Genomic DNA, 21,301 nt, shown 5'->3' on the forward strand with positions numbered 1-21,301 from the left:
TCACCAAGGATTTTTACAATTTGCTAACAATCCTCAATCTGTTCATGCAAACCACAAACTTCACTCACAATTTCTTAAGAACAATCTTCAAGTAAAACAAACCCTCATAAACAACTTACGAATGGTGATTTGGTCTGATTCTTGATGTTGGATTTTAAATTTCTAGTCTTTTGCATCGAATTATCATGCTTGCTCACTTAATATCATGTCCATAATCAAAATATCGCACTTTAGATCAAAATATCATGGAAGAAACCTAAAAATATTGTGCCTGGAGGCAATTTCTCATGAAAATGGAAAATGCGGAGAGTTTGGGTTCAATCACACATGCTTCACCAGCGCGTGAGGTGTGTGCGCTGCTGGTTGTGACCTTCCAGCGATGGAACTTTAGATGGTGGTATATTGAGGGGTGCTTAGAACAGTGATGATGGTGGTGTGAAGAAATAAGTCCAAAGTGGGGATTTTGAAGAGGTGATGGCTGGAAGATGCTTGGCTGGTGCGTGGAGCTTTGCCAGTGACCGAACAGTGATGAAATTTAGGGGAAAGGGGTGTTTGAAATACTACTGATATCAAGGGCGTCAAGAGAAAATGATTTTACATGTATTTCAGGATAATGAAGATTAGAAAGAATTATCAGAAACCAGAACCTTCCCCCATATGAACATTGATGACTTAGTGCCTCCCATCTTGCTGGTATAACCATATAAGTTGGCTGTAATATTTGATTGAAAATCAATGTTGCTTCAATATGGTGGCATCGGAATTTTGAACATATGGCTGATCTTTGGTTGATTATGTGCTTTGCCATGTGTCCTTACAGTATTTCACTAACATGAAATTAGTGGCTGAACTAAGCGTTTAACATGAAGATGACAGTTTCATGCATTTTTTAGTATAACTGTATAACATTCACCTTCGTAACCCCTTATTCTTGTAATCATTGATATAGGTATCAAAAAGTTGCCCCTATTTTTTCAATACTAACCAGCTTGCTCTCTTTCCATGCAGAAATGACAAAAAAAATGGCTCCAGACCCCAGCCCAGAGCTATTAAAGAGAGGTTCAGGCCAATGCCTTTATGTTCTCCCATATTACTTCCTACACCACATGCCCTGGTAACATTAATTCTACACTTTCATTTTTTTTTTGACTTGTACAAAATCACTATAATTTTGCTTACTCCTATTGCCCCCTGGCAGTTGGGTGATTAATGTAACTAGAGTTTCCTTATTTATTTATTTCTTTGTTGGGAATTTAATATTTTTATGTGTAAAGCATGACATTTATAGGGAGGTGTTTGTCTTTATAATGTAGAAAGACATTCAACATCCAGGATGTTCGTAAAGTCTGAATTTACAGAACTGGTTTTGAATACAACACACACATTGAGTTTTCTGCAATTGTGGTATTTTTTTGAGATGAAATGCTGAACTTGAGTGAATTTTAATTCTTCAGGCATTGCGGATGATCCTGCAACTGGGTGTAAAGCCCTCTTGGTTCCATGCATCCAGAGCTGCAATGGATAAAAGACACTACCAAACTGTAGGAATTCCTTCACCCAGAGGTGATCTTCGCAGTTATATGATAGAATCACAGCCTGTTGGTGACCCTGTAGTTCCAGAGTTGCTCCTTAAGGTGTTGGAACCTTATCGAAAAGAAGGTGGGCTTTCAGTATTTGTTATGCTGGTTCTTGTTGTGATGGTGCTTGTATCTGTGCAATTGGCTAGTTTGTGCTTTCTTAAATTCCCCCGTTTTTTTTTGGCCAGGTTGCATACTTGATGATGAGAGGGTTAGACTGTATTCCACCGCTGTGAATAAAGGGTCTGCTGTGAGGTTTGCATTTGCAGCTGCAATCTTTGGTGAATCCTCAGAAGCAATTTTCTGGTTACAATTGCCTCGAGCGCTTAACTATTTGATGAATAAGTTAGCAAACAAATCTCAGCGGAAAGTCCCTGCACCGATACCTGTTTCAGAGGTTGATGACACCTCTATATTGAGTAGAATAACATCAAAGGGGAACTCAGTGCCAGGAATGGGCAAGAGGGATCCAGTGGTAAGTTGTTCTGCGTTTTGAATGCTTGTATGTGCCACAAAAATTTATTGTTCTCTCTTATGCTCGTCAACTCCAGATCTGCTATGTTTCTAACAATTATGTAGGAAATTGTTTCTGATTTTATTTGTAATTTGGGCTACTGGAAAGCAGCATCATGGTCAACTCAAGTTGATGGCCTTTGAGCAAGAAGATTTGTGGGAAACTGCTACTGAGCGTATACCCTGGCATGAGAAATTGGAGGGAGAAGTGGCTATTCAGAACCGTGTACATGAGTGAGTCTTCGCCTCCATATTATTATGCACAAGTTGTTGATTGTCAATTTTGCTAGTTTTATATTAGTGAGTGTATAATCTGTACGGATTGATGCTGTCTTATAAAGTGCTACAAATGGAATGCATAGATGCTTGCAAATTTTCTTTTTGGAGTATGTGGCATCCTACCCATGGCCCCCATAGGGACCACTGCAGCTAACTATCCCCAGTGCCTCCAATGCAACAACCCCCATCCTACTTCCCTTCTAAAATTTGGGGGAATTCCTCCCCAAAGGAAATGAACCCTTGTCTTCCCAATAGGGAGCCAGGAGGTGAACCACGTGGGCTCAAGGCCTGGTTTGATGCTTGCAAGTTATTGTATATTATTAGATATATTTTCACTCAAAATCTAAGTTTATTTGTTGTATGGACGTTTCTATCAGACTGACCCTGTAGGATGGAGGTCTGTAGTAGTGACTGATGGTTATATGTCAATACCCTCCTCCGTTCAGCATGCTGCCAAATGGATGTCATTTAGTTGCTTGGAAGTCATTGTTTGTAGCTTTTTGTCACAAGCAATTCTGTGAACCAAAACTGTATGTTGAATTGATGTATGTATTGTTATCAAATCGAGATTCATATCGTGAATCGAATATCTCAATTTTGGGGATTGAGAATCAAGAAATGAATTGAATTGTAAAATTCAGTACAAATTTACAAAATCAATTTGAAATGACATGCATATATTGAATATGCAAACAAGTAAAATGATAAAATACTTGTAGATTTTTTTAGGAGGAATTAAGAGCCATAGATTAAACTGTAGGGAAAAAAAAACAAAAACAGAGAATCCTTTAAAACAGAACCAAACAGAAAACAGACATAACAAAAGCCAGCAGAAAGTCTCAAACTAGAGACCACAGCCAATTTTTACAAACAACAAACCAGAAGAGAGTCAGATTGCTGCAGAAGAGTCGCTTCCTTTAGAACTTAAAATTTCAACTTCCTGAGCAATTTTCAGACTAATAAGACGAGTCTGGGTAGGAGCTCTATCAAACAGCAAAGCATTTCTGGGTTTCCGAGTATAGCAGATAGCAACTACTCAAACCAGTTTACTAATAGCAGCCAACTTAGAATTACTGTTACATGATGACCAAGACAAGTTTAAATTCCAATCCATATCATGTCCCAAAAATATTCACCTTCAGCAATGCTTCTTTGTAGATTTGCTTTGTAACTGAGCAACCAAAAAAGAGATGATCTCTAATTTCTATTTCATCATTACAGCTCCTGCAAATTGGATTTATAATATTCCCCCAAGAAACCATCCTGTCCATTGTAGGCAATCTATTTAGAATAGCCAATCATGCAATAAAGGAGAATTTGGGAACATAGTACTTAGCCCATAAGATATTATTCTTTCGAACAGGGCTACCTCTACTTCTTATAATAATATGCCAAGCAGTTTGTAAAGAGAATTTCCCATTTGCATTTATTTTCCTAAGGATTTGACACTGACATACACAATTGGGTAAGCAACCAATATTCACTTTTGCAGAATTCATGTTCTGAGTTAATCTTCTATTCCACACCCAGCTTCTCTCCCATCAATTATTGAATCCACTCTATCAAATATTTGAAGACCAAACTCAACAGGCAATTGCCTACCATAATGCTCAATCAAGGGAATGTGAGAATGCCTATTATCATAGAAAAAAAATGTTGAATGCCCATCTCCTATTTTATACCGAATATGCTGATAAGCAGTTTGTCACTTCTTTAAGATCCACCTCCATGTCCATGTATAATCAGTAGGAATCTGAATTGCCCAAATACTTTTACCTTTGAGTTTAAAGGAGTGATCCAAATGACCCAAAGAAAACTTTTAGATATACAGATAATTCCAAATATTTCTAATTGACATAATACTTTGCCAATCTTCAAGAAAAATCAAGCCCAGCCCTCCTTCTATAGGCTTGCATGCATCCTGCCATTTAACTTTACAGCTATGAGTATACCTATCATTTCCCTTCCAAAGAAAAAACTTAAATCTTTTTTCTTACTTTTTTTAACAATCTTAGGAAGAAATAGAGCAGAAGCCCAATAGCCATAAATTCCCTGCAAGATAGACTTAATCAATTGCAATCTACCAGCATAAGATAAGAATTTGTGAGTCCAAGCTTGAATTCTGGCAGAAATTTTATCAGTCAACATATCACAATCCCTTCTACTGATTCTTTTTGTAGTGAGAGGCACTCCGAGATACTTCAGTGGAAGATGACCAAGAGAGATGCCCAAAATTTGTTGAATTTCAGAAATAGTTTCATTTGGAATCCCAGAACAGTACATTTCTCATTTTTGAGGATTATATTTTCAATCCTGACAGTTTATATTTTGTAAAAGATACACAATGATCTTCTGATGCTATATGCAGAATATATATCACCTTTAGTCAAAATCAGTAGATCATCAGCAAAGCAAAGATTAACCTGCTTTATGTTTTTGCATTTGGTATGATAAGACAGCTGACCTTGACTAGCAGAGTGATAAAAAATTCTGCTAAGAACCTTCATGACTGTCACAAACAAATAAGGGGAGATAGGGTCCCCTTGCCTAACACCTTTTCTGCCTTGAAAGAAACCTTCAAAGAGCAATGAAAACTGTGTAGTAATACCCTCTTTAACCAGGCAGAAAAATCAGTGGGAGTTTCAACACAATCCAGTAACTGAATAACAGACCCCCAATCAACCGAGTTGAAGGCCTTCATCAGATCAATTTTAAGAGCCAATTTAGCTGCTTTACTATTAATGTGATTCTTATGAAGCAGTTCCTGAGCTAGAAGGATATTATCATGGATACTTCTACTGTTCACAAAGGCAGTTTGATTTAATGTGATAAAAGATCCAAACATTTTTGCAATCTATTGGCCATTATCTTAGTAACACATTTATATATCAGATTGGAACAGGCAATAGGCCTAAAATCCTTTGGATTTGAAGGATTTTTTACTTTGGGAACTGGTAAGCAGAGTAGTATTAACTTGTTGAGTCAATCTAGTATCCTTAAACAATGATGAAACAGCAGCAATGACATCCTCCCAAACTATGTGCCAACAGCTTTTGAAAAACAAAGCATTAAATCCATCAGGCCCCTGGTGACTTGTCACCAGAAAAAGAAAACATAGCTGTTTTAATCTCATTTCTGTCCAAAGGCTTACTGAGGATATCCTTCTCACTTCTCAGAATCATTCCATTCAAAACCAAACAATAATCCTTTTAAGATAGTCAGCATTGCTAGCCATAACATTGTTACCTCTTCTACCAAGCAAATCTTTGTAGTACTCCAACATTATCTCTGATATGTCCTGATGACTCACAATTTTTGAGCCATTTTCTGTTTTTAGGGATCTAATTTGAATCTTTGATAGTTTGATCTTCTATCATTAATAGCGAATGAATTGAGCTTTTATTCCTATCACCAAGTTTCAGCCAATTTATTATTTCCTTTTGCCTTAAAATCTCTTCTTCAGTATTAGTCAACGAATACATTTAAATTTTAACAATAAAAAATATCATATTTCATGTGACGCTTTCCCTAAACAAATGAGAAATAAGAGAATGAGTTAGGGAATATATATAAAATAATGAACTTTATGCTGTTTAAGGGAAGGAATCAAGAAACAATAATATAAAAATTGAACTTTGGTGTATCAACAATTTTAGAAAATAATATTTCATGCATATTTTTTCTCGGATTAAAAAGAAAAAAAATACAACAACAACAAAACCAAGCCTTAAGTCTCACTAGGTGGGGTCGGCTACATGAATCCGTTTCCGCCAATTTATGCAATTATGGACAATTTCTTTCAACAAATTCAGGGCTATTAAATCCTTACTATCTCATTCCAAGTTATTTTAGGTTTACCCCTACCCCTTATAATAACTAACTCACTCTTCCTCACTAGCATGCTATGTGGCCTATGTTGCAAGTGCCCAAACCATCTGAGTCGTCCCTCCCTTATCTTATCTTTTACAGGAGTTACGCCTAACTTACTGCGAATATGCTCATTTTTTAATTTATCTTTCTATGTTATACTACTCATCCATCTAAGCATTCTCATCTCGGCAATTTTCACTTTTTGTATATGTTGTCTCTTAGTTGCCCAACATTCTACTAAAAAAATTATAATTATTGAACAAACTACAAAAAAAACTAACTTTTGAATCTTAGCAGCACAATGAAGCATGAGTACTGCCTTAGCTGGTGAGTGTTCTGCCCCTTCTTCTCAATGGCAGAACACTTTACTTATTCTAAAGTGATGAATGGTTTTGTGAAGGCAGCATAAGGCCTAAAGTTCTATTTTCTCCTCTTCCTAGGCGCAAAATTGATGTAGACAAGGCATGGAAAGTAATCATGTAAAAAATAAAAGCAATAAAAAACCAAGAAATGTTGTTTTTGAGGTTTTAAACTAGTCAGGTTTGTCAGGATATGATAGGTCTAGAATCATGTGAATTGATAGGTTTGGATCAATTTGACAGATTCACAAGGTGAATTGATAGATTAGGCAATTATTCAGTTGCTTTTGGATTCGCTAGTAAGATTCGAATCGATTTGGTGTGAAATTGATGCAAATTGTACTAATTGAATCATCAATTGTAAAATTATAACAATTATGGATGTATGCATCATGAGTTTGCCATCTCAGCATGCCCATGTTGTGTCTGGAATGTATTTGGGCACATAGCTGCTTCTATTTTGCATGCACCGCTTCCAATCAACATCCTCAAGAGGAAGGCAGCCATTCTAATCTAAATTCCAATCAAGTAGACTGTATGTCCCTTCCCCCTTATGCGTGAGTCGATTTTGTTAATAGGACTGGGATAATAGGTAAAGTAGCACAAATCATGCATATCATGGTATTTCTTGTGATTTTTTTTTTGTCCATACTGAGGTTCTGAAATTGTTGGATACAATGATATCTTCCCTTCATAAATCACAACTGATATACTTTTTCTTGCATGTGTTAATTTCCCACTTGGAAGAATAGGTACATTGTAGTTGCCTGGTGTGTAGTCAGGCACTTGATGTTCTTCTCTTTCACGGGGGGGAGTTGTAGCAGATAAGCTTCAGTAATTTTTAGAAATTGTTTACATATTTTTTCTAATAATTTCACTTCATTTATTTCCTGCTAAGGCTCGTGTCAGTTGGCAACTTAGAAGCTGCTGTTAGTTTACTGCTTTCTACTTCTCCGGAGAGCTCTTTCTTCTATGCAAATGCTTTACGAGCAGTTGCCCTTTCTTCTGCTGTATCAAGGTCTCTGCATGAACTTGCTGTTAAGGTGGGTGCTTATTGAGAGTTGCTGCTTTTTCAACTTCAAAGTTTTCTAAGTTTTTGCTTTACTTTCTTTGCTGTTGCATGCTTATCTAGGTTGTTGCAGCAAACATGGTCAGGATTGACAAAACATTGTCTGGCACTCATCTTCTCTGTGCTGTTGGAAGGTACCAGGAAGCTTGTTCTCAGGTAGGGCTCTACTTTTTAATATTAAATTTTCTTTTTTGTTCATTTCTTTGCTATTGTGATTAAGATGTAGTTTGCAATCCATATGCATGACTTCTATTTTATTAGCTTGTCTATTCAACTCAACCCAGGTCGACTGGGCAGTCATGTCTTTTCTGCTGCCCCAGTCTGTGTTCTTTTTGGGCTTCCTTTTGCTGCCTTTGGCAAGTTCAACTAGAATCAGTAATTTTCTGATCATCTTCCTCGGCTTCTTCTGAAATTTAATGTTTCAAATATTATTTTTAAGCTTGTCCCACCAAGCCCTACGGCTCGTTTGGTTTGGTGAAATAGTTATTCATTGAATAATACGGAATATTGTTTAAATTTTGGGAATTAAGAGAATAGTTATTCTTTGTATATTCTTAATTTATTTCATTCAACATATAATAAGAAAGGAATAGACATCCCATGATAAAATTTTGGAATATTTATTCCTCGTCTATTCCTTATTATGGACTCATAAAATGTTTGATATTGTTATTTGCTTTATAGTGACAACTAATTGTAACTAACCTACTAGAACTCATCTATTCCAGAAAGTAGACATTTCGCAAACCAAATGTAACCGTAGGTTCTAAATTGCATAGGTCTTTTTGATATTATACAAACACACACGTGTGCATGTTTGTGTATATATGTCATTTTATGGACTTCATTCTCCTCAATTCTGTGCTTATTCATAGATCTGAATGCTGTTGTTAGGGAGACAGCATTATTTTTGTGGTCGGCATTTCTCCATTTCAGGCATTGTTGTGGTTTCCTCTTTATATGGTACCTCAAATAATTCTACAGACATGAGTTTCATTGAAATGGAACGATATAGCCCCGACATTTCTATAGAGGGTTTTGTGTCTGTGCCATGTCAACGTCAGACACTCCTCAAAACACATATTGAACACTATAAGTGTCCATAATTTAAAACCATATAATATCAGACAGTTTTCCAACACTAATTTTTTTAATGTGGTCTACACATTAAAGCACAGTAGAATGCTATATATACAAATTATTTTGGTAGTGTCATAATTATAAGAGAAGAAAAATAACAATGTTGGGTTTTTTTTTTTTTTTATATTACAATAAACTTGTTCATGAAATTTGTATCTTATACATGGGATAGGAAGGTGCATGTATTTATATTTATTGATTTATATTGAGATTTTATCTATGTATATTTGTATAATTTGCAATATATAATGTATTTAAAAATAATATTATATAATAATTAACCAGCATGTCCCTGCTTATTGTACCCCATGTTTTTAGCATTTTCCATGCCTCCATCTCTTTAATGTGTTGTACATGTGTCTGATGCCCATATCCATGCCTCGCAGGATTCCAATTTTATATATAGTTTGAGGCTATTTCCACAGCCATTTCAGCTGAGGCTGCAACTTTTATATGGAAAAAGTTTAAAAGACGATTTATCATTTTAAATCAAACTATATATATTTATATACACTATCTCAATAGATGCACGGTGGTGTAATGGGTCCAAAAATGGAGCTGTCATGTTGTGTGGTAGCGGCAGTGGAGGAGCCTTCACGAGCCACCAAATTGGTTTTATGTCGTCAAATTCCAGCCATTTGGTTGACAGCCTCACCTCAACATTGTTCAAATAAAGACCCAGATAAAATTTTCTCCATTCTGGGCGTACTGCTGGTGTTATGGCTATGGGTGTTGGCATTTTTAGTGCTTCTTGTGAATTTTTTCTTGAGTTTTTGCGTGGGGGTTCTTGTGAATGTTCAGTAGAGACATTGTTGGCCCTAGAGTAGAGTCTAGAGACGGGAGGGAGGGGGGGGGGGGGGTGAATGAACTCTTTCACGTATTTTTGCTTTTCCCTACAAAATATAAATCTTTGCAAGATACAAACAATTATATCACAATATATAAAATATAAATCATGCCCAAGACATAAATAAAAGAGTAGGGAAGAAAAGCTCGACAAAAAAATTTAACTTGGTTCAGCCTCTTGCCTACGCCCACGCCTTGAGACACAGTCAAAGATTCCACAATCCACTATAAGCCTCCTTCACCGGCGGAGATGCCTTTACAAACGGGAGCAAATCCCTATCGCTCACCAAGAGCTGCAAGGTTCACCAAGAACCTTCACATGGGAACCAATCCCTTTTGCTCACCAAGAGCTGCAAGGTTCACCAAGAACCCTCACACTTTGTTTCACCAAGAACCCTTTTACAACTTGAGGATGAAAATGATTTACAACAACAATGCTCCTTGAATGAGCTGATAATAAATACAACCAAAACCTCACACAACTCTCTCAAAGTAATGATTCATAACAAAGTTAAGGAGCAATAGAGAAGTTGAGCACTTGAAATATGAACTAAAATATGGTGTGCTTGGGAATGATATATGAACTATTAAATCAATCTATAAAACAAGTCTTTGGACTTGTATTTGTAGGTAAAATGGGCTACTTGCTGTTTTATGGCCATTGGGCTTGTAAAATAATTGTTTAATTTGAAAATTAGTCATTTATAGCCATTGGGGACTGAATCCCGACACCAATCATCGACTATTTGACCCAATTCGTCGACTAATTTACCCAATTCGTCGACTAATTACCCTAATTAGTTGACTGTTTCAGCTGGACTACATTCTGCCTGAAATCGTCGATGAATTACCCCAAATCGTCGACTAATTACCCAAATCAGAAAAAGTCATCAGCATGAAAGTTGTGTGATTTTTTTTTAGCTTTCCATAGATACCAAGTTTGCCCTTTTTGGATTTTTCTAGCAAAAGTTATGCCCCAAAGGGTGTTCAGGAAATATGAGAGTAGCATAACTTAGGTTTTAAACAAAACCAGGACCAAGTTTTTAAAAGATTATAACACTAAAATGATTTAAAACTTGTCCCATATAAAAATACATTTGAGTAAAGGATATTTTCATAAAAGTCTTTGTTGTGTTTGAAAACCATAACTCTCAAACTATGAAAAACTTATTTTTCATTTAAGTGATATCCTATATACTCTTATGAACTAATATGCATATGCAATTTGCTCAATTCTTGCTCAGTCATCATGCGTGAAACAAAACCGCAAGAGTTACAACAAATACTACCTCAAACACTTCCCATTACATATGATTCTACATTAGCTTCCTTGGATGTGCTTGAGTTCTTCCGAGTGAGTGTCATTTTGATCTTTCTTACTCAAATGTCTACTCAGTCCGATCTTTGCTTTTGATCCAGTACTTTCATGCATTCGTCACTTGTACCTGTACTTAACTTGATCTGCAAAGATAGATTACACTTGGAGCTACAAATAGGTTAATATCATCAAAACACATTAAATATAATTATGTAGCCACTAAGGCTAACAGACATGTCTCTTCAAATCACATTGCAGGCAGGGCACACGCTTCCTATACTTGAAAAAAATGCATAATGATGTCAGGAAAGTGAAAGGCATGAGAACTCTATGTGGTGTAAATGGCTATGCCCCTTTGTTCTGCAAAAATGAAGCATAACAAAGTCATATTCTTTCATGATTCTCTGAACCGTCTCATATGAATGGCTGACCACTCCACTTAATGCAGCATTGATCCCAAATTTTCATTTTTTATTTTTAAAAGGAAAACGCTTTCATTTTCATGACCACTAGGAATATACAGTGCCATGAGGCTTAGTTACCCAGGACAGGTGTTGGGTGTTCTTCAAGATTGAAAATTTCAAAGGGATCTTTGATATGATAACAAGTCTGGGGCTCTTGGGGTGTGATGGCAGTGGTCTGGGATGGGTGGATTAGGTAAGCCTTGATTCAAAGTAATTAAGGTAAAGGCTATTATGTCATTTAGCCATTTTCACCATAAAGAGGCTGTGAACCCTAGCCAAAATGACTATGGAAATAGCTGCAGCCTGTCTATATATATGTATAGTATGCGTGCATGCGTTTATTCATTTGAAGATATTCAATTGACTTGGGTGTATATCTTTGAAAAGAGTTTTTACTCTTTTGAGCAAGGATGTTAAACATGAGAAAAATTCTGACTCTATGCTTTGACGCTAATATCTCTGTCATCTTTGATGCAGCTACAAGATGCTGGATGCTGGACAGATGCTGCTACTTTGGCTGCTACCCATTTAAAAGGATCAGACTATGCAAGGTTTACTTCTTCACTTTATTATTGATTATTTTCAGGGCTTCTACCCTGCAAATATTTTTGTGACTTTCTTTTCTGTCCATAATTCCACATTGTCATTTCCTAGACTTGATGGTGGACCTTGACCTAATGGTAAGAGTGTTACACTCAAACTTTGGAGGTCACTGATTTAAATCTGGGAAATAGTTTCTCAACATGGAGGTGTGGCAGTCATCATGCCTCGCCAGCCCCTGATATGATGTGAGGGCCTTTTGCACTGGGTATTGCATTCCATGTCATCTCTTCAATAGCTTTGTTATTGCATTTATTTAGAATTGGCTGTTCCATGGCACATGTTTCTGCCTAAAATTCAATTAATTCAAAGTCCTACAACTGCAGTATTAACTAGTAAATTTGTGTCTGCTTTTGCTTATCCTAAAAGAGGTATGTGTGTTTGCTTTTTAATTTGTCAAACTTGTTCCTTGTTATGGCCAAGCGATATTTGGAACATAGTTGTCAAGTTTGTACAATTCTCAATTGGAATCACATGATTCTGTTTGATTCAATTCACTAGGCTATCGATTTAATCTAGTGGGCAAATCAAAGTAATGAATTAAGTAACCATGAATCCTATGGTCTACAATCAAATCAAACCCCAACTATTTAAAAAAAAAATCCAAAAATTCACTAGTTTTTAAAGAACAGTGCTTTTTAAAACCTTTCCAAGGGCCTTTAGAATCAAAATAAACAAAATCTTTCTACTTTTATCTCTCGTTTGATTTGTTTTCAAAATTTTGGTTTCCAAAACCTTTCTAAAGAGTTACATTTCCATAAAGTCTCCATTGTACAATTCTCCTAAAAAGTAGTTTATATTGAAGCTCGAAGTGTTTAGATATGGAGACAACACTTCAACATTTCAAAAATGATCCACTTATTCCACTTTCTAGTAAATATTGTACTTCTTTACACAGAGATGCATATGCATGTATAATAGGGCGCATTAGCATTCAGATTTCCTCAATATATGTTGTTTTTAATGTGTTTGTTGAATTTTTGCTGGATGTTGTGATTTGATTGGATTGGCAATTGTTGATTCATAAAATTAAGATTTCATTCAAGATTCATATCCGGTTGTCAAACTATGATTCAGAACTGTTGTTGTTGTTGTTATTGTGTGTCTGTATTGGATGTTTACTATTTGTTTTGTGTGAATGCGTGTGTATATATGTTGCATGTTTACTATTTGTTATGCAATTTAGTTTAGCAATCTTTCCGGTCATCACATGAGTATTTTATGCATGGAAAAATTGGTTATACATTTTTGAGCAAGGTATGTCTTTTTCTTTTTATGCCTCTTTTTTTCCTCCATTTGGAGGAGCTTGCTTTCTTGAAGCTTGATATTGTTTGATTGTTCATGGGATCAAAGATAGGAATCACCATGAGCGCATAAACAATAATTGTGACCCCTAGATTCCCCCATACAAGAGGAATGCATGCACTCCCTATTTGTGAATTTGTGCTTCCAGTGTATATGTACCCCCAATACGTAGATTAATCTCCTCCAATCTGCACAATATACGCGTTCTCTATTTGAAGCTATGCTGTATGAACTAATGGTTGATTCTAGCTTTACAGTTACCGACACAATGAGACAAATAGGATAATAGGAATTATCAAAATTTTTGCATGGAAGGAGTCATCTATTAGAAGTATGATTTGCATTGCCCTGAAGGGAACATTACAGTTGTTGGAGTTGGGGACTATCTTGGGGGGTCTCAGATTCTAATATTAGGAAGGGGTTGGAAGGGGATTGGGATTGGGGATGGTTACCCTCTTTTATGTAGCTCAGGGTCAATGAGCCTCGCAATTGACCATTAAAATAATATGACTTGCATTGGAAAAATTTGCTTCATAAAATGAACAGGAAAGTTTTGCTTCAATCCCCGGCTGTATATGTCTTGTATCTGTGTGCCAGCATGAGGCAAGCCTGACTGCACATGACGTGTGTGTGTATTATTTGATGATTATCTTTCACTAAGGCAAAAAAGTAGGAATGGAGTTAATAAAACTTGGAGACCTAACATGTTCCCATGAATGAAAAATATTCAATCCTACCCAATGAAAATTTATACACTGATCCTACAGGGTGTTGCAAAGGTGGGCAGATCATGTCCTTCACATGGAACACAACATCTGGAGGTACCCTAGTTTTCTTGCTACTTTTTTTTTTTTTTTTAAATATTGTTCGTGTTTGGAAACTGAAATTAAATTTGATTCAATGCAGGGCTCTGATTTTGTATATTGCAGCTGGTGCACTGCAAGAGGCACTGTCTGCACTTCGCGAAGCACAGCAACCAGACACAGCTGCCATGTTCGTACTTGCTTGCCGTGAAATACATACGGATTTCATCTCCCATTTAGGAGATTCAGATGATGAATCAGGGTCTTCAATTAAGGATAGGCAGTTCATCTTGCCTGGGTTGAATCCAGAGAATGAAGATGTTATTGCAGTTGGTGAATGTTATGGACAATACCAAAGAAAACTAGTGCATCTCTGTATGGACTCGCAGCCATTTTCCGATTGAGCGCGTGGAGCAGGTGGATGCCTGCCGATTCCCAGTAGCTTGTCCTTTTTTTTTTTTTTTTTAACTGTGAATACCGCCAATTTTTCACGCAAGCAACAAGTATCTGGGTCAATAGACTCAATACCCATGTGCTGGATTCACTGGCAGGTCCTCCCCAGTTCAGAAGTTTGCAATTCATTACAGTTTTGACTTGGCCCTCCCTCGACCACCTTCCCCAAAGTTTTATCTTGTGGCAGGGCGCTTGCTTTCTGTATTTTCCTTAGGTTTGCTTGTTTTTGTTTTGGGGAGGGATTTGCCGTTGGAATTGTGTTGTAGCTAAAAAAGGGCGATGATGTTTGTGGCTCATAGAAAATTTTGGCCAGCAGTCATATCCCTAATTCCAGTTAGGGCTTTGATGCCAATGGCTTCTCTCGTGGGCATTGGTGTTGGATCACTTTTTATTTTCCATTTTTTGGCTACTTACCAGGGATTTGGCAACAGTTAAAAATTTATATTGGTGAGTCAACCGTCTGCCTATGCTTCCATTGGCATTTCATTTTCTAATTACTTTTGGGATTTTAACATTTTCTCCTGCGTCTGTTGGCCTTGCTCAGGAACATCGTCATTCGGTGGGGTCAAAAGTTGCTCGTGGAGCATAGAAGATTTTTGGTTTGCTTGCCACTGAACGTCTTTGTACGACTTCTACAGAACATAGCGACTATAACAATTTCAAAGGGTTCTCATTAACATTTTCATTTTTCAGTGTCAAACGAGAAATCAGTCCCTGCTCGAGAAAAGAAAATTAAGGATATCTACTTAGTCAAATTTTTTCTTTGTATTAAAAATAAACAAATTCTCTATATGTTTTAAATTAATAAAAATTAAATGTTAAGTATGCATAAATTTGTTCTTTGCTTATTTATTTGCTATATATTTTATTTTTCTCAATAATCAAACATAAAATTAATGTTTTTATTTCCTTTTCCGTGTTTCATAGAACAGGGAATGTATATATTATAACCCTATTTGGCAATTTTTATGAAATCAAATTGACTATTAAATATGGTATGCCAAACGTGATAAACCAAACCAGCTTTGAAATAATTTTGATCCCTAGTAGTTAAAAATTAACCCAAAGATTAATATTAAGGTTGGTTATCCTCTGCTTTCTTGCCATTTTATGATCACAATCAACTCGGAAAGAGAGAATATAGCTTAGGTGATGGTTGGCTCATGAAACTTAAAGCATGCTCCCAAATTTCTACTTCTCTAGGAGACATCCAATTTTTGTTTTGCATTACAAAATTTACATCAAATATGATATTACTGCAACACAGCTTTCTGAACCCAAAATATACATGACAATGGAATGTTGGACACCATAGTTTTGAAAATTCGAAACGATTTTAAGGACTAAACATCACCTGATGAAAATAAACCCACGACCCAAGACTAACATGTTGAGCTATGCATACAAGTTCGGGATAAAGCTAGCTTGCTGGTCCTACCCCCACGCCGTTTTTTGAGAAGACAATAATTCCCTCATCCTGTTACCTTGTTCCTCATAAATGATAGGCCAAAGATGTCCCAATCCTGCAAAATCTATTTATCCAAACATAAGAAAAACAGTTCTCAACTCTATTTATGCCTGTTTTGTATCCAAACGAGGTCCAAGAATATGACCAAATTGCATGCTTATTTTCAAATTCCAAACGTTGCCCAAGAGCTTTGGCCTAAAGGAGGTCATTCGTACATTCTCAACTGTCCGGTTTTCTTAACACCACATTTACTTTCATTGCAGACAGAAAAGCATAATCCAATTGTGTATTTGACACTAGAAAAATTATAGGGATCAAGTCAAATAGAAGCAGAGATAACCTTCTTCAAAAATTAAAATTAAAATTAACAGTACAAGTCAACTAAAAGTATGCAGAATGTCTGGTCTGTCATGGAAACCAGCGGAAATAAATTAGGCATTTACAATTTTTCTGTTCTACTTTAACTAGACTGAACCATGGCTAGAGAAATGAATGGAAACCAAGACCATTTAGACAGTCTGGAAATGGAAATGGCAAAGCCAGGAGAGAGTGTTATATATGCAATATTCAGGTACTGCCATAGAAACAACAGAACTTGAGTCGAAGGCTAGAAGCCAGGAAATTTAGGCTGAACAAACATTCTCCAAAGAATGTTTGCTGAGATTGCTGAAAATAAAGTCCAACAGCATACCAGATGAGGTGTCCACTTAATAGAAGCTGGTAAAAGCGCATCAACAGTAACCAAATCGGAAGTTGCGGGTCGCTTAAATCTTTCTCATGTGAAGAATAAGTCTGATTACACTAAACAAAATGCAGTTCTTCCTCAACTAAAATCATTTCCCAGAAAATATGTATCCTACACAATTTTGGCAATATTGGCTATTTTCTGCACAAGAGGGATTGGAAGCTCAAATTATTCTCTTGACAATGCTTGTGCTAGGAGGAAAATCCAAGACACTAAAACATAGTACTTCACCAGTACCAGCTGACGGATGTTTCAGGATTTCAATTTGCTTGTTCTGCTGTGCATAAAACCATCATGAACTGCTTCCACCTTTCTCCATCCAAGTTACTAACAACTAACCCAAGACAATCAATACCAAGCTGCATTCATTCTCATGCACTGTTTGATTGTCAAGTAGCTAGAAGAAAATATACTTAACAATGTAACATTGCAATCTTTCAAATCGGTTGACATAGATGTTGGGAGACGCCAACATTTCATTTTGATCCTCCATCTTCTTCCCTAAAATAATCGGGAAAACGTGTTCAATAAAATAAAGTCTTAGAATTTACGCACCTCCTAGAATCTGAAGACTCAAACAAAGAATCGCCTTCGACACCGAGCAGATCCAAGCTCTTCATATTCAGATTTGGTGACACACATTGCTTCAAAATCAGGACTAGATGCCAAGAGTGATCCCCCTCGCCACACTCCTAATATGGGACTGAACAAATATTGAAGGTTTTACAAAATGAGAGACAGTGAAATCTCTTAAACAGAATAAGACTTTAAAGGAAGAGTTTTACTCTTCTTGAGTTGTTATCTTCACTTGGTAATCGTCAGGGACTAAAGGCCGGAGCTCTTTTTCTCTACAGATAAATAAATCAAATTTAAACAGAAGCCTGGATAGTCTCCTACAACTAACTTTGACAAGTTCCACCATAGAAGGAGAGTAAATAAAACTTACAGCCTCTCAGCAAATTGAGGAAATAATGTGCTTCCACCAGTCAATATAATGCTGCCCAAAGACCCCAAAACAAAATTAGAAAACATGGTTACTAAACCAAATATCTTTCTCATGTTTGATAATAGTACTTTCTAAAACACCTTTCATAGAGTACAGGGTGTAGATAAGGATGGCAGGAATTGATCGCTCGAACAATGCACTCTGCCAATCCAGCTTGGTTCATTCCTGGCAAAATCAAACATGTCATTTAGAAGGGATCAGTCCCCGAAACTAAACAAGAATCAGTTGAAATTAATATTTTCTTTTCATCAAATTTACAATCCATCATTTATGAGCTCAAGCTTCTTTTTTCTTCACATAGTTTAACAAATTTTCATAAATCATTGTGAGAATAATTTGCAGTGCCACACTTTCACACAAGCATGTCACAAATAAAAAAAGTCCGCAGAATCAAGTCAACTACTGTCTTAAGAAAAAAAATAGCAAAAGTAAAAGTTTTACCATTGCCATTCAATCATTTTGCCAAATTTTATTTTTTATTTTTAAAAGCACACAGACTCAAAAAACTTATCAATACTAAAATCCGAATACCTAACAATATACTTTATTAGAACACGATACAAATTTACATACCCAAATCTGCAGGATGAAAGATCATCTCTGGGACAAGGAAGCGTTCATTTGTGAGATTAAATTCCTGTACAATAGGCAACAAATTTAGAATAATGTATAGTTAAGAGACTGCTTTATAACAGATACTAGTATACTACATTTTTAGTTAAATCGATTTTCCTTCTGTCCTCGAGATTTTCTGTAACTTCTTGTTGATCCACATGCTGCTTTGCACCTGGTGTTGGAGTTCCATTTGGCACATTGAGGTATCTCTGTGCTTCATCTGGATCTTTCACATAACCCTTCATGTGTGTGATGCCATCAGGAAGGATGTATGTGCATTTGAAGAAATTGTCTTTTCCAAGTTTCCTATACAAAATTTAAAACATTGTGAAATGAAACAAACAGTTGCATGCGTGAGAAGACCACTTATAAAATATAATGAAAGAGAACTCTTAATTTTAACACAAATTTTGAGAGAACTTCAAAGAACAATACGTTCAACAACGGCGCAAGCAAAGTAGGGGGGAAGTAAATCTTAAAACTGGGACAAACGTTTTAAAATGGGTACTTTTGATTAACTTGTCAGGGTCCCCAAAAAATGCCATTATGAAAAGCATGTCCATGCAATGAACCGAAGTTTCTGCATGCTTTCATCTGGGAACAGGCATCCCTCATTATTATGCACTCACATGTCACGAGTTTCAACAATTTAGTAACTTTTCATTTTGCTAGGCCGACAATTTGACCAAAGCATGGGAATCAGAGGATGAGCTACAAAATCCAACCATGAAAATATATATAATGTGATTTAGAATATAAAACTTGCCCACCATAATCTCTTTGCCTCTTTTGTAACACTTACAACCTTCAATCTTGACTGCAAGCATAGGTCATGCATCCCTGTATGGTAAAGATGAAATCCTGGCCAAACTAGCACAACTTATAAAGCATTCCTAGCAGATAATAGTGTGATCCGTAGTGTTGCCCTCTGATTTTCTTTTTTCCCAGTTTGATGAAACCCAAACATCAAAAAGCAATTCTTCTGACTTTCACCAAATTCAAATATTAAAAAGATGCATAATTTTTTATTCTTTTTTTAAAAGGTTGCTACCTATATTTCCAACTCATGTTCACTTTTCACTTTTTCAGGGTCAACATGCACTTCATAAAATTAAGATATACCATTAAGTTCACTCCTACCATATGAAAAGTTGTGTATGTTCAAGTTTTCCACTAAGAACAAATCCACAGACGACATTCATATGCTCTACCGTTTGTTTTAATCCTTGTGTGTGTTTGGTCATACCTAATGCAGCAATAAAAGGGAAAAGAAACCAAGCAGAAGCCAATGCATTTAAGTAAGAACACTGCATTTATGTAACAAAAATCTCAGAAACTAACCTGGCAATCTGGAGATCGCGAGCTACATCGACAGAGACGAAGCAGAGTTTCTCCTTCACATCATCCATAATAAAAGTCTCATCCATGACATTAACAGACCTGTAAGACACAAGCTCTTTGAGATAATTGGTGAGGGCCTTACCCCCGAGATCGAGCCGCTTGACGGCGTAATTGACAGTGAAATTCTGGAAAACCGGCGCGGCATGGGTGAAGGAGAAGCCGCAGTCGACGACGAGGCTGCATTGGGTCTTCGAAAGCACGCTTTCGGGGCGGCGAGAGGCCTCGTAGAGGTGGACGAGCGACGGCGAGTCGGCGAGGAAGAGGGATCGGAAGGAGAAGTCCTCGAAGACGAGCTCAAAGGTAGAACGCACGACGGAGGGAAGGGAGAAGAGGGGGAGGGTGAGGAGGAGCGCGGCGGAGGAGGGGTCGGCGTGGAGGCTGTGGGTGAAGAGGTGGGACCAGATCTCGCGCTGGAGGTCGCCGTTGATGAGGTACCCGCGGTCGATGGGGCGGCGGAGGGCCGCAGAGGTGAGGTCCTGACCGGGGTCGTGGAGTTGGTCGGCGGTGAGCCATTTTTTAGAGGAGGAGGGGCGAGCTTGGCAATTGGGGACGACGGCGATGGGGTCGCGATCGCCGCCGATGCCGACCTTTATCAGCCCGCCGCCGTTGTCTAGCACCACCACGTTCGATGACGACATTTCTCTGCTTGCTCTGTCTCGACGATAATGGCGGCGGCGGCGGCGGCGGCGATGGTCGTCGGGATGTGAAACCAGTCCAACAGAACAGCGCCAGTACGAAAGGAAATGGACTAAACACTGCCAAGCGCTAAAATAAATGGGCCAAATCTGTAAGGTAATGGACTTATAAATCTGGGCTTTATGATTTTTGGGCTCCAAAAAGGCCCATTAGACTTGGGGTGGGTTTCTTTTCTTTTGGGCTATGGGCCTATGGCACACCATGGTTGGTTTTCTACTTTCTAGTTCTACCAAAGTAGTAACTAGGTAGGTTAGGGGAAAAAAAAAAAAAAACTAGCAAGGTGCTATGATCTTATCTTATATTTCACGTGTAATCGGAGAAATTTTTTTCATTCTTCATCACAATTAGGTTGAGACCGTAACACAAGACGTCTATAACATCATCGTTGCCATTTTTATTGAAATGTTTGTCTCTAAACAAAGAAAAACATATTGACATAATACGTGGTGAACATTCAAATAAACTGGTCATATAAATTTATAAAACATCTTTACAAATTTTTCTAAAAAAAACGTTTAGAAGGTATTTTTGCAATTTCTCAGTATTCATATATAATAGGAATATAGGATTATTCTTGGAGTGGTAAGATGTGAGTTTAATAATATAAATTTTGGTAAAATAATTAAAATTAATTTTTATTTTAATTGTAATGTCTTTTAATTTGTCAAACAATCATCAATTTTTAATATTTAGTTTTTAGTTTTTGCTTTCATAATCAAACCCGCGATAAAATGATACGAGGGCACAAGCATTAAGTGACAAATCAAAATGCCC

At 36.9% G+C, this 21,301-nt stretch overlaps 2 protein-coding genes across 8 annotated transcripts in view; one reads left to right on the top strand and one right to left on the bottom strand.

Moving 5' to 3' along the window:
• The window catches only part of LOC131157338 (uncharacterized), a 36,888-nt gene extending 21,456 nt beyond the window's left edge, over nucleotides 1–15,432 (top strand). Inside the window, exons 12-21 of one of the 2 annotated variants that reach the window (XR_009137249.1) lie at nucleotides 1,009–1,114; nucleotides 1,455–1,659; nucleotides 1,766–2,052; nucleotides 2,203–2,324; nucleotides 7,497–7,641; nucleotides 7,731–7,823; nucleotides 11,913–11,986; nucleotides 14,108–14,161; nucleotides 14,247–15,043; nucleotides 15,141–15,432. Coding sequence is in view for 1 of the 2 variants with exons in the window: in XM_058111404.1 (XP_057967387.1) it covers nucleotides 1,009–1,114; nucleotides 1,455–1,659; nucleotides 1,766–2,052; nucleotides 2,203–2,324; nucleotides 7,497–7,641; nucleotides 7,731–7,823; nucleotides 11,913–11,986; nucleotides 14,108–14,161; nucleotides 14,247–14,547 (1,387 nt within the window). In the remaining variant the exon portion in view is untranslated. Of the gene's footprint in view, nucleotides 1–1,008; nucleotides 1,115–1,454; nucleotides 1,660–1,765; nucleotides 2,053–2,202; nucleotides 2,325–7,496; nucleotides 7,642–7,730; nucleotides 7,824–11,912; nucleotides 11,987–14,107; nucleotides 14,162–14,246 lie in introns of both variants that reach the window. The other variant, XM_058111404.1, reaches the window with a different exon arrangement.
• Nucleotides 15,433–15,752: 320 nt separating this feature from the next.
• Nucleotides 15,753–20,600, bottom strand: LOC131157339 (actin-related protein 6). 6 transcript variants are annotated; one of them, XR_009137251.1, is made up of 9 exons: nucleotides 19,772–20,600; nucleotides 18,526–18,736; nucleotides 18,389–18,452; nucleotides 17,896–17,980; nucleotides 17,756–17,806; nucleotides 17,595–17,657; nucleotides 17,365–17,512; nucleotides 17,047–17,143; nucleotides 16,389–16,950 (listed from the first exon to the last, which is right to left on the bottom strand). XR_009137251.1 is itself a non-coding variant. In XM_058111407.1 (8 exons), exons 1-7 carry the CDS (start codon nucleotides 20,467–20,469, stop codon nucleotides 17,383–17,385), a joined length of 1,302 nt encoding a protein of 433 aa, XP_057967390.1. In that variant the 5' UTR covers nucleotides 20,470–20,600; the 3' UTR covers nucleotides 15,753–16,119; nucleotides 17,365–17,382. The 6 variants fall into 6 exon arrangements, 4 of the variants coding, with proteins under 4 accessions (XP_057967390.1, XP_057967389.1, XP_057967388.1 ...); XM_058111407.1 differs by lacking the exons at nucleotides 16,389–16,950; nucleotides 17,047–17,143 and adding an exon at nucleotides 15,753–16,119; XM_058111406.1 differs by lacking the exons at nucleotides 16,389–16,950; nucleotides 17,047–17,143 and adding an exon at nucleotides 15,753–16,128.
• Nucleotides 20,601–21,301: the final 701 nt, after the last annotated feature.

Source organism: Malania oleifera, chromosome 6 (assembly GCF_029873635.1).
Source record: "Malania oleifera isolate guangnan ecotype guangnan chromosome 6, ASM2987363v1, whole genome shotgun sequence".
Lineage (NCBI taxonomy): Eukaryota > Viridiplantae > Streptophyta > Magnoliopsida > Santalales > Ximeniaceae > Malania > Malania oleifera.

Coding starts and splice junctions, on each gene's coding strand:
- LOC131157339 (XM_058111407.1), bottom strand. CDS start 20,469: ATGTCGTCATCGAACGTGGTGGTGCTAGACAACGGCGGCGGGCTGATA. Junction 18,737..19,771: donor CGCGATCTCCAGATTGCCAG/GTTAGTTTCTGA, acceptor AATTTTGTATAG/GAAACTTGGAAAAGACAATT. Junction 17,807..17,895: donor CACCCTGTACTCTATGAAAG/GTGTTTTAGAAA, acceptor GTCTTTGGGCAG/CATTATATTGACTGGTGGAA.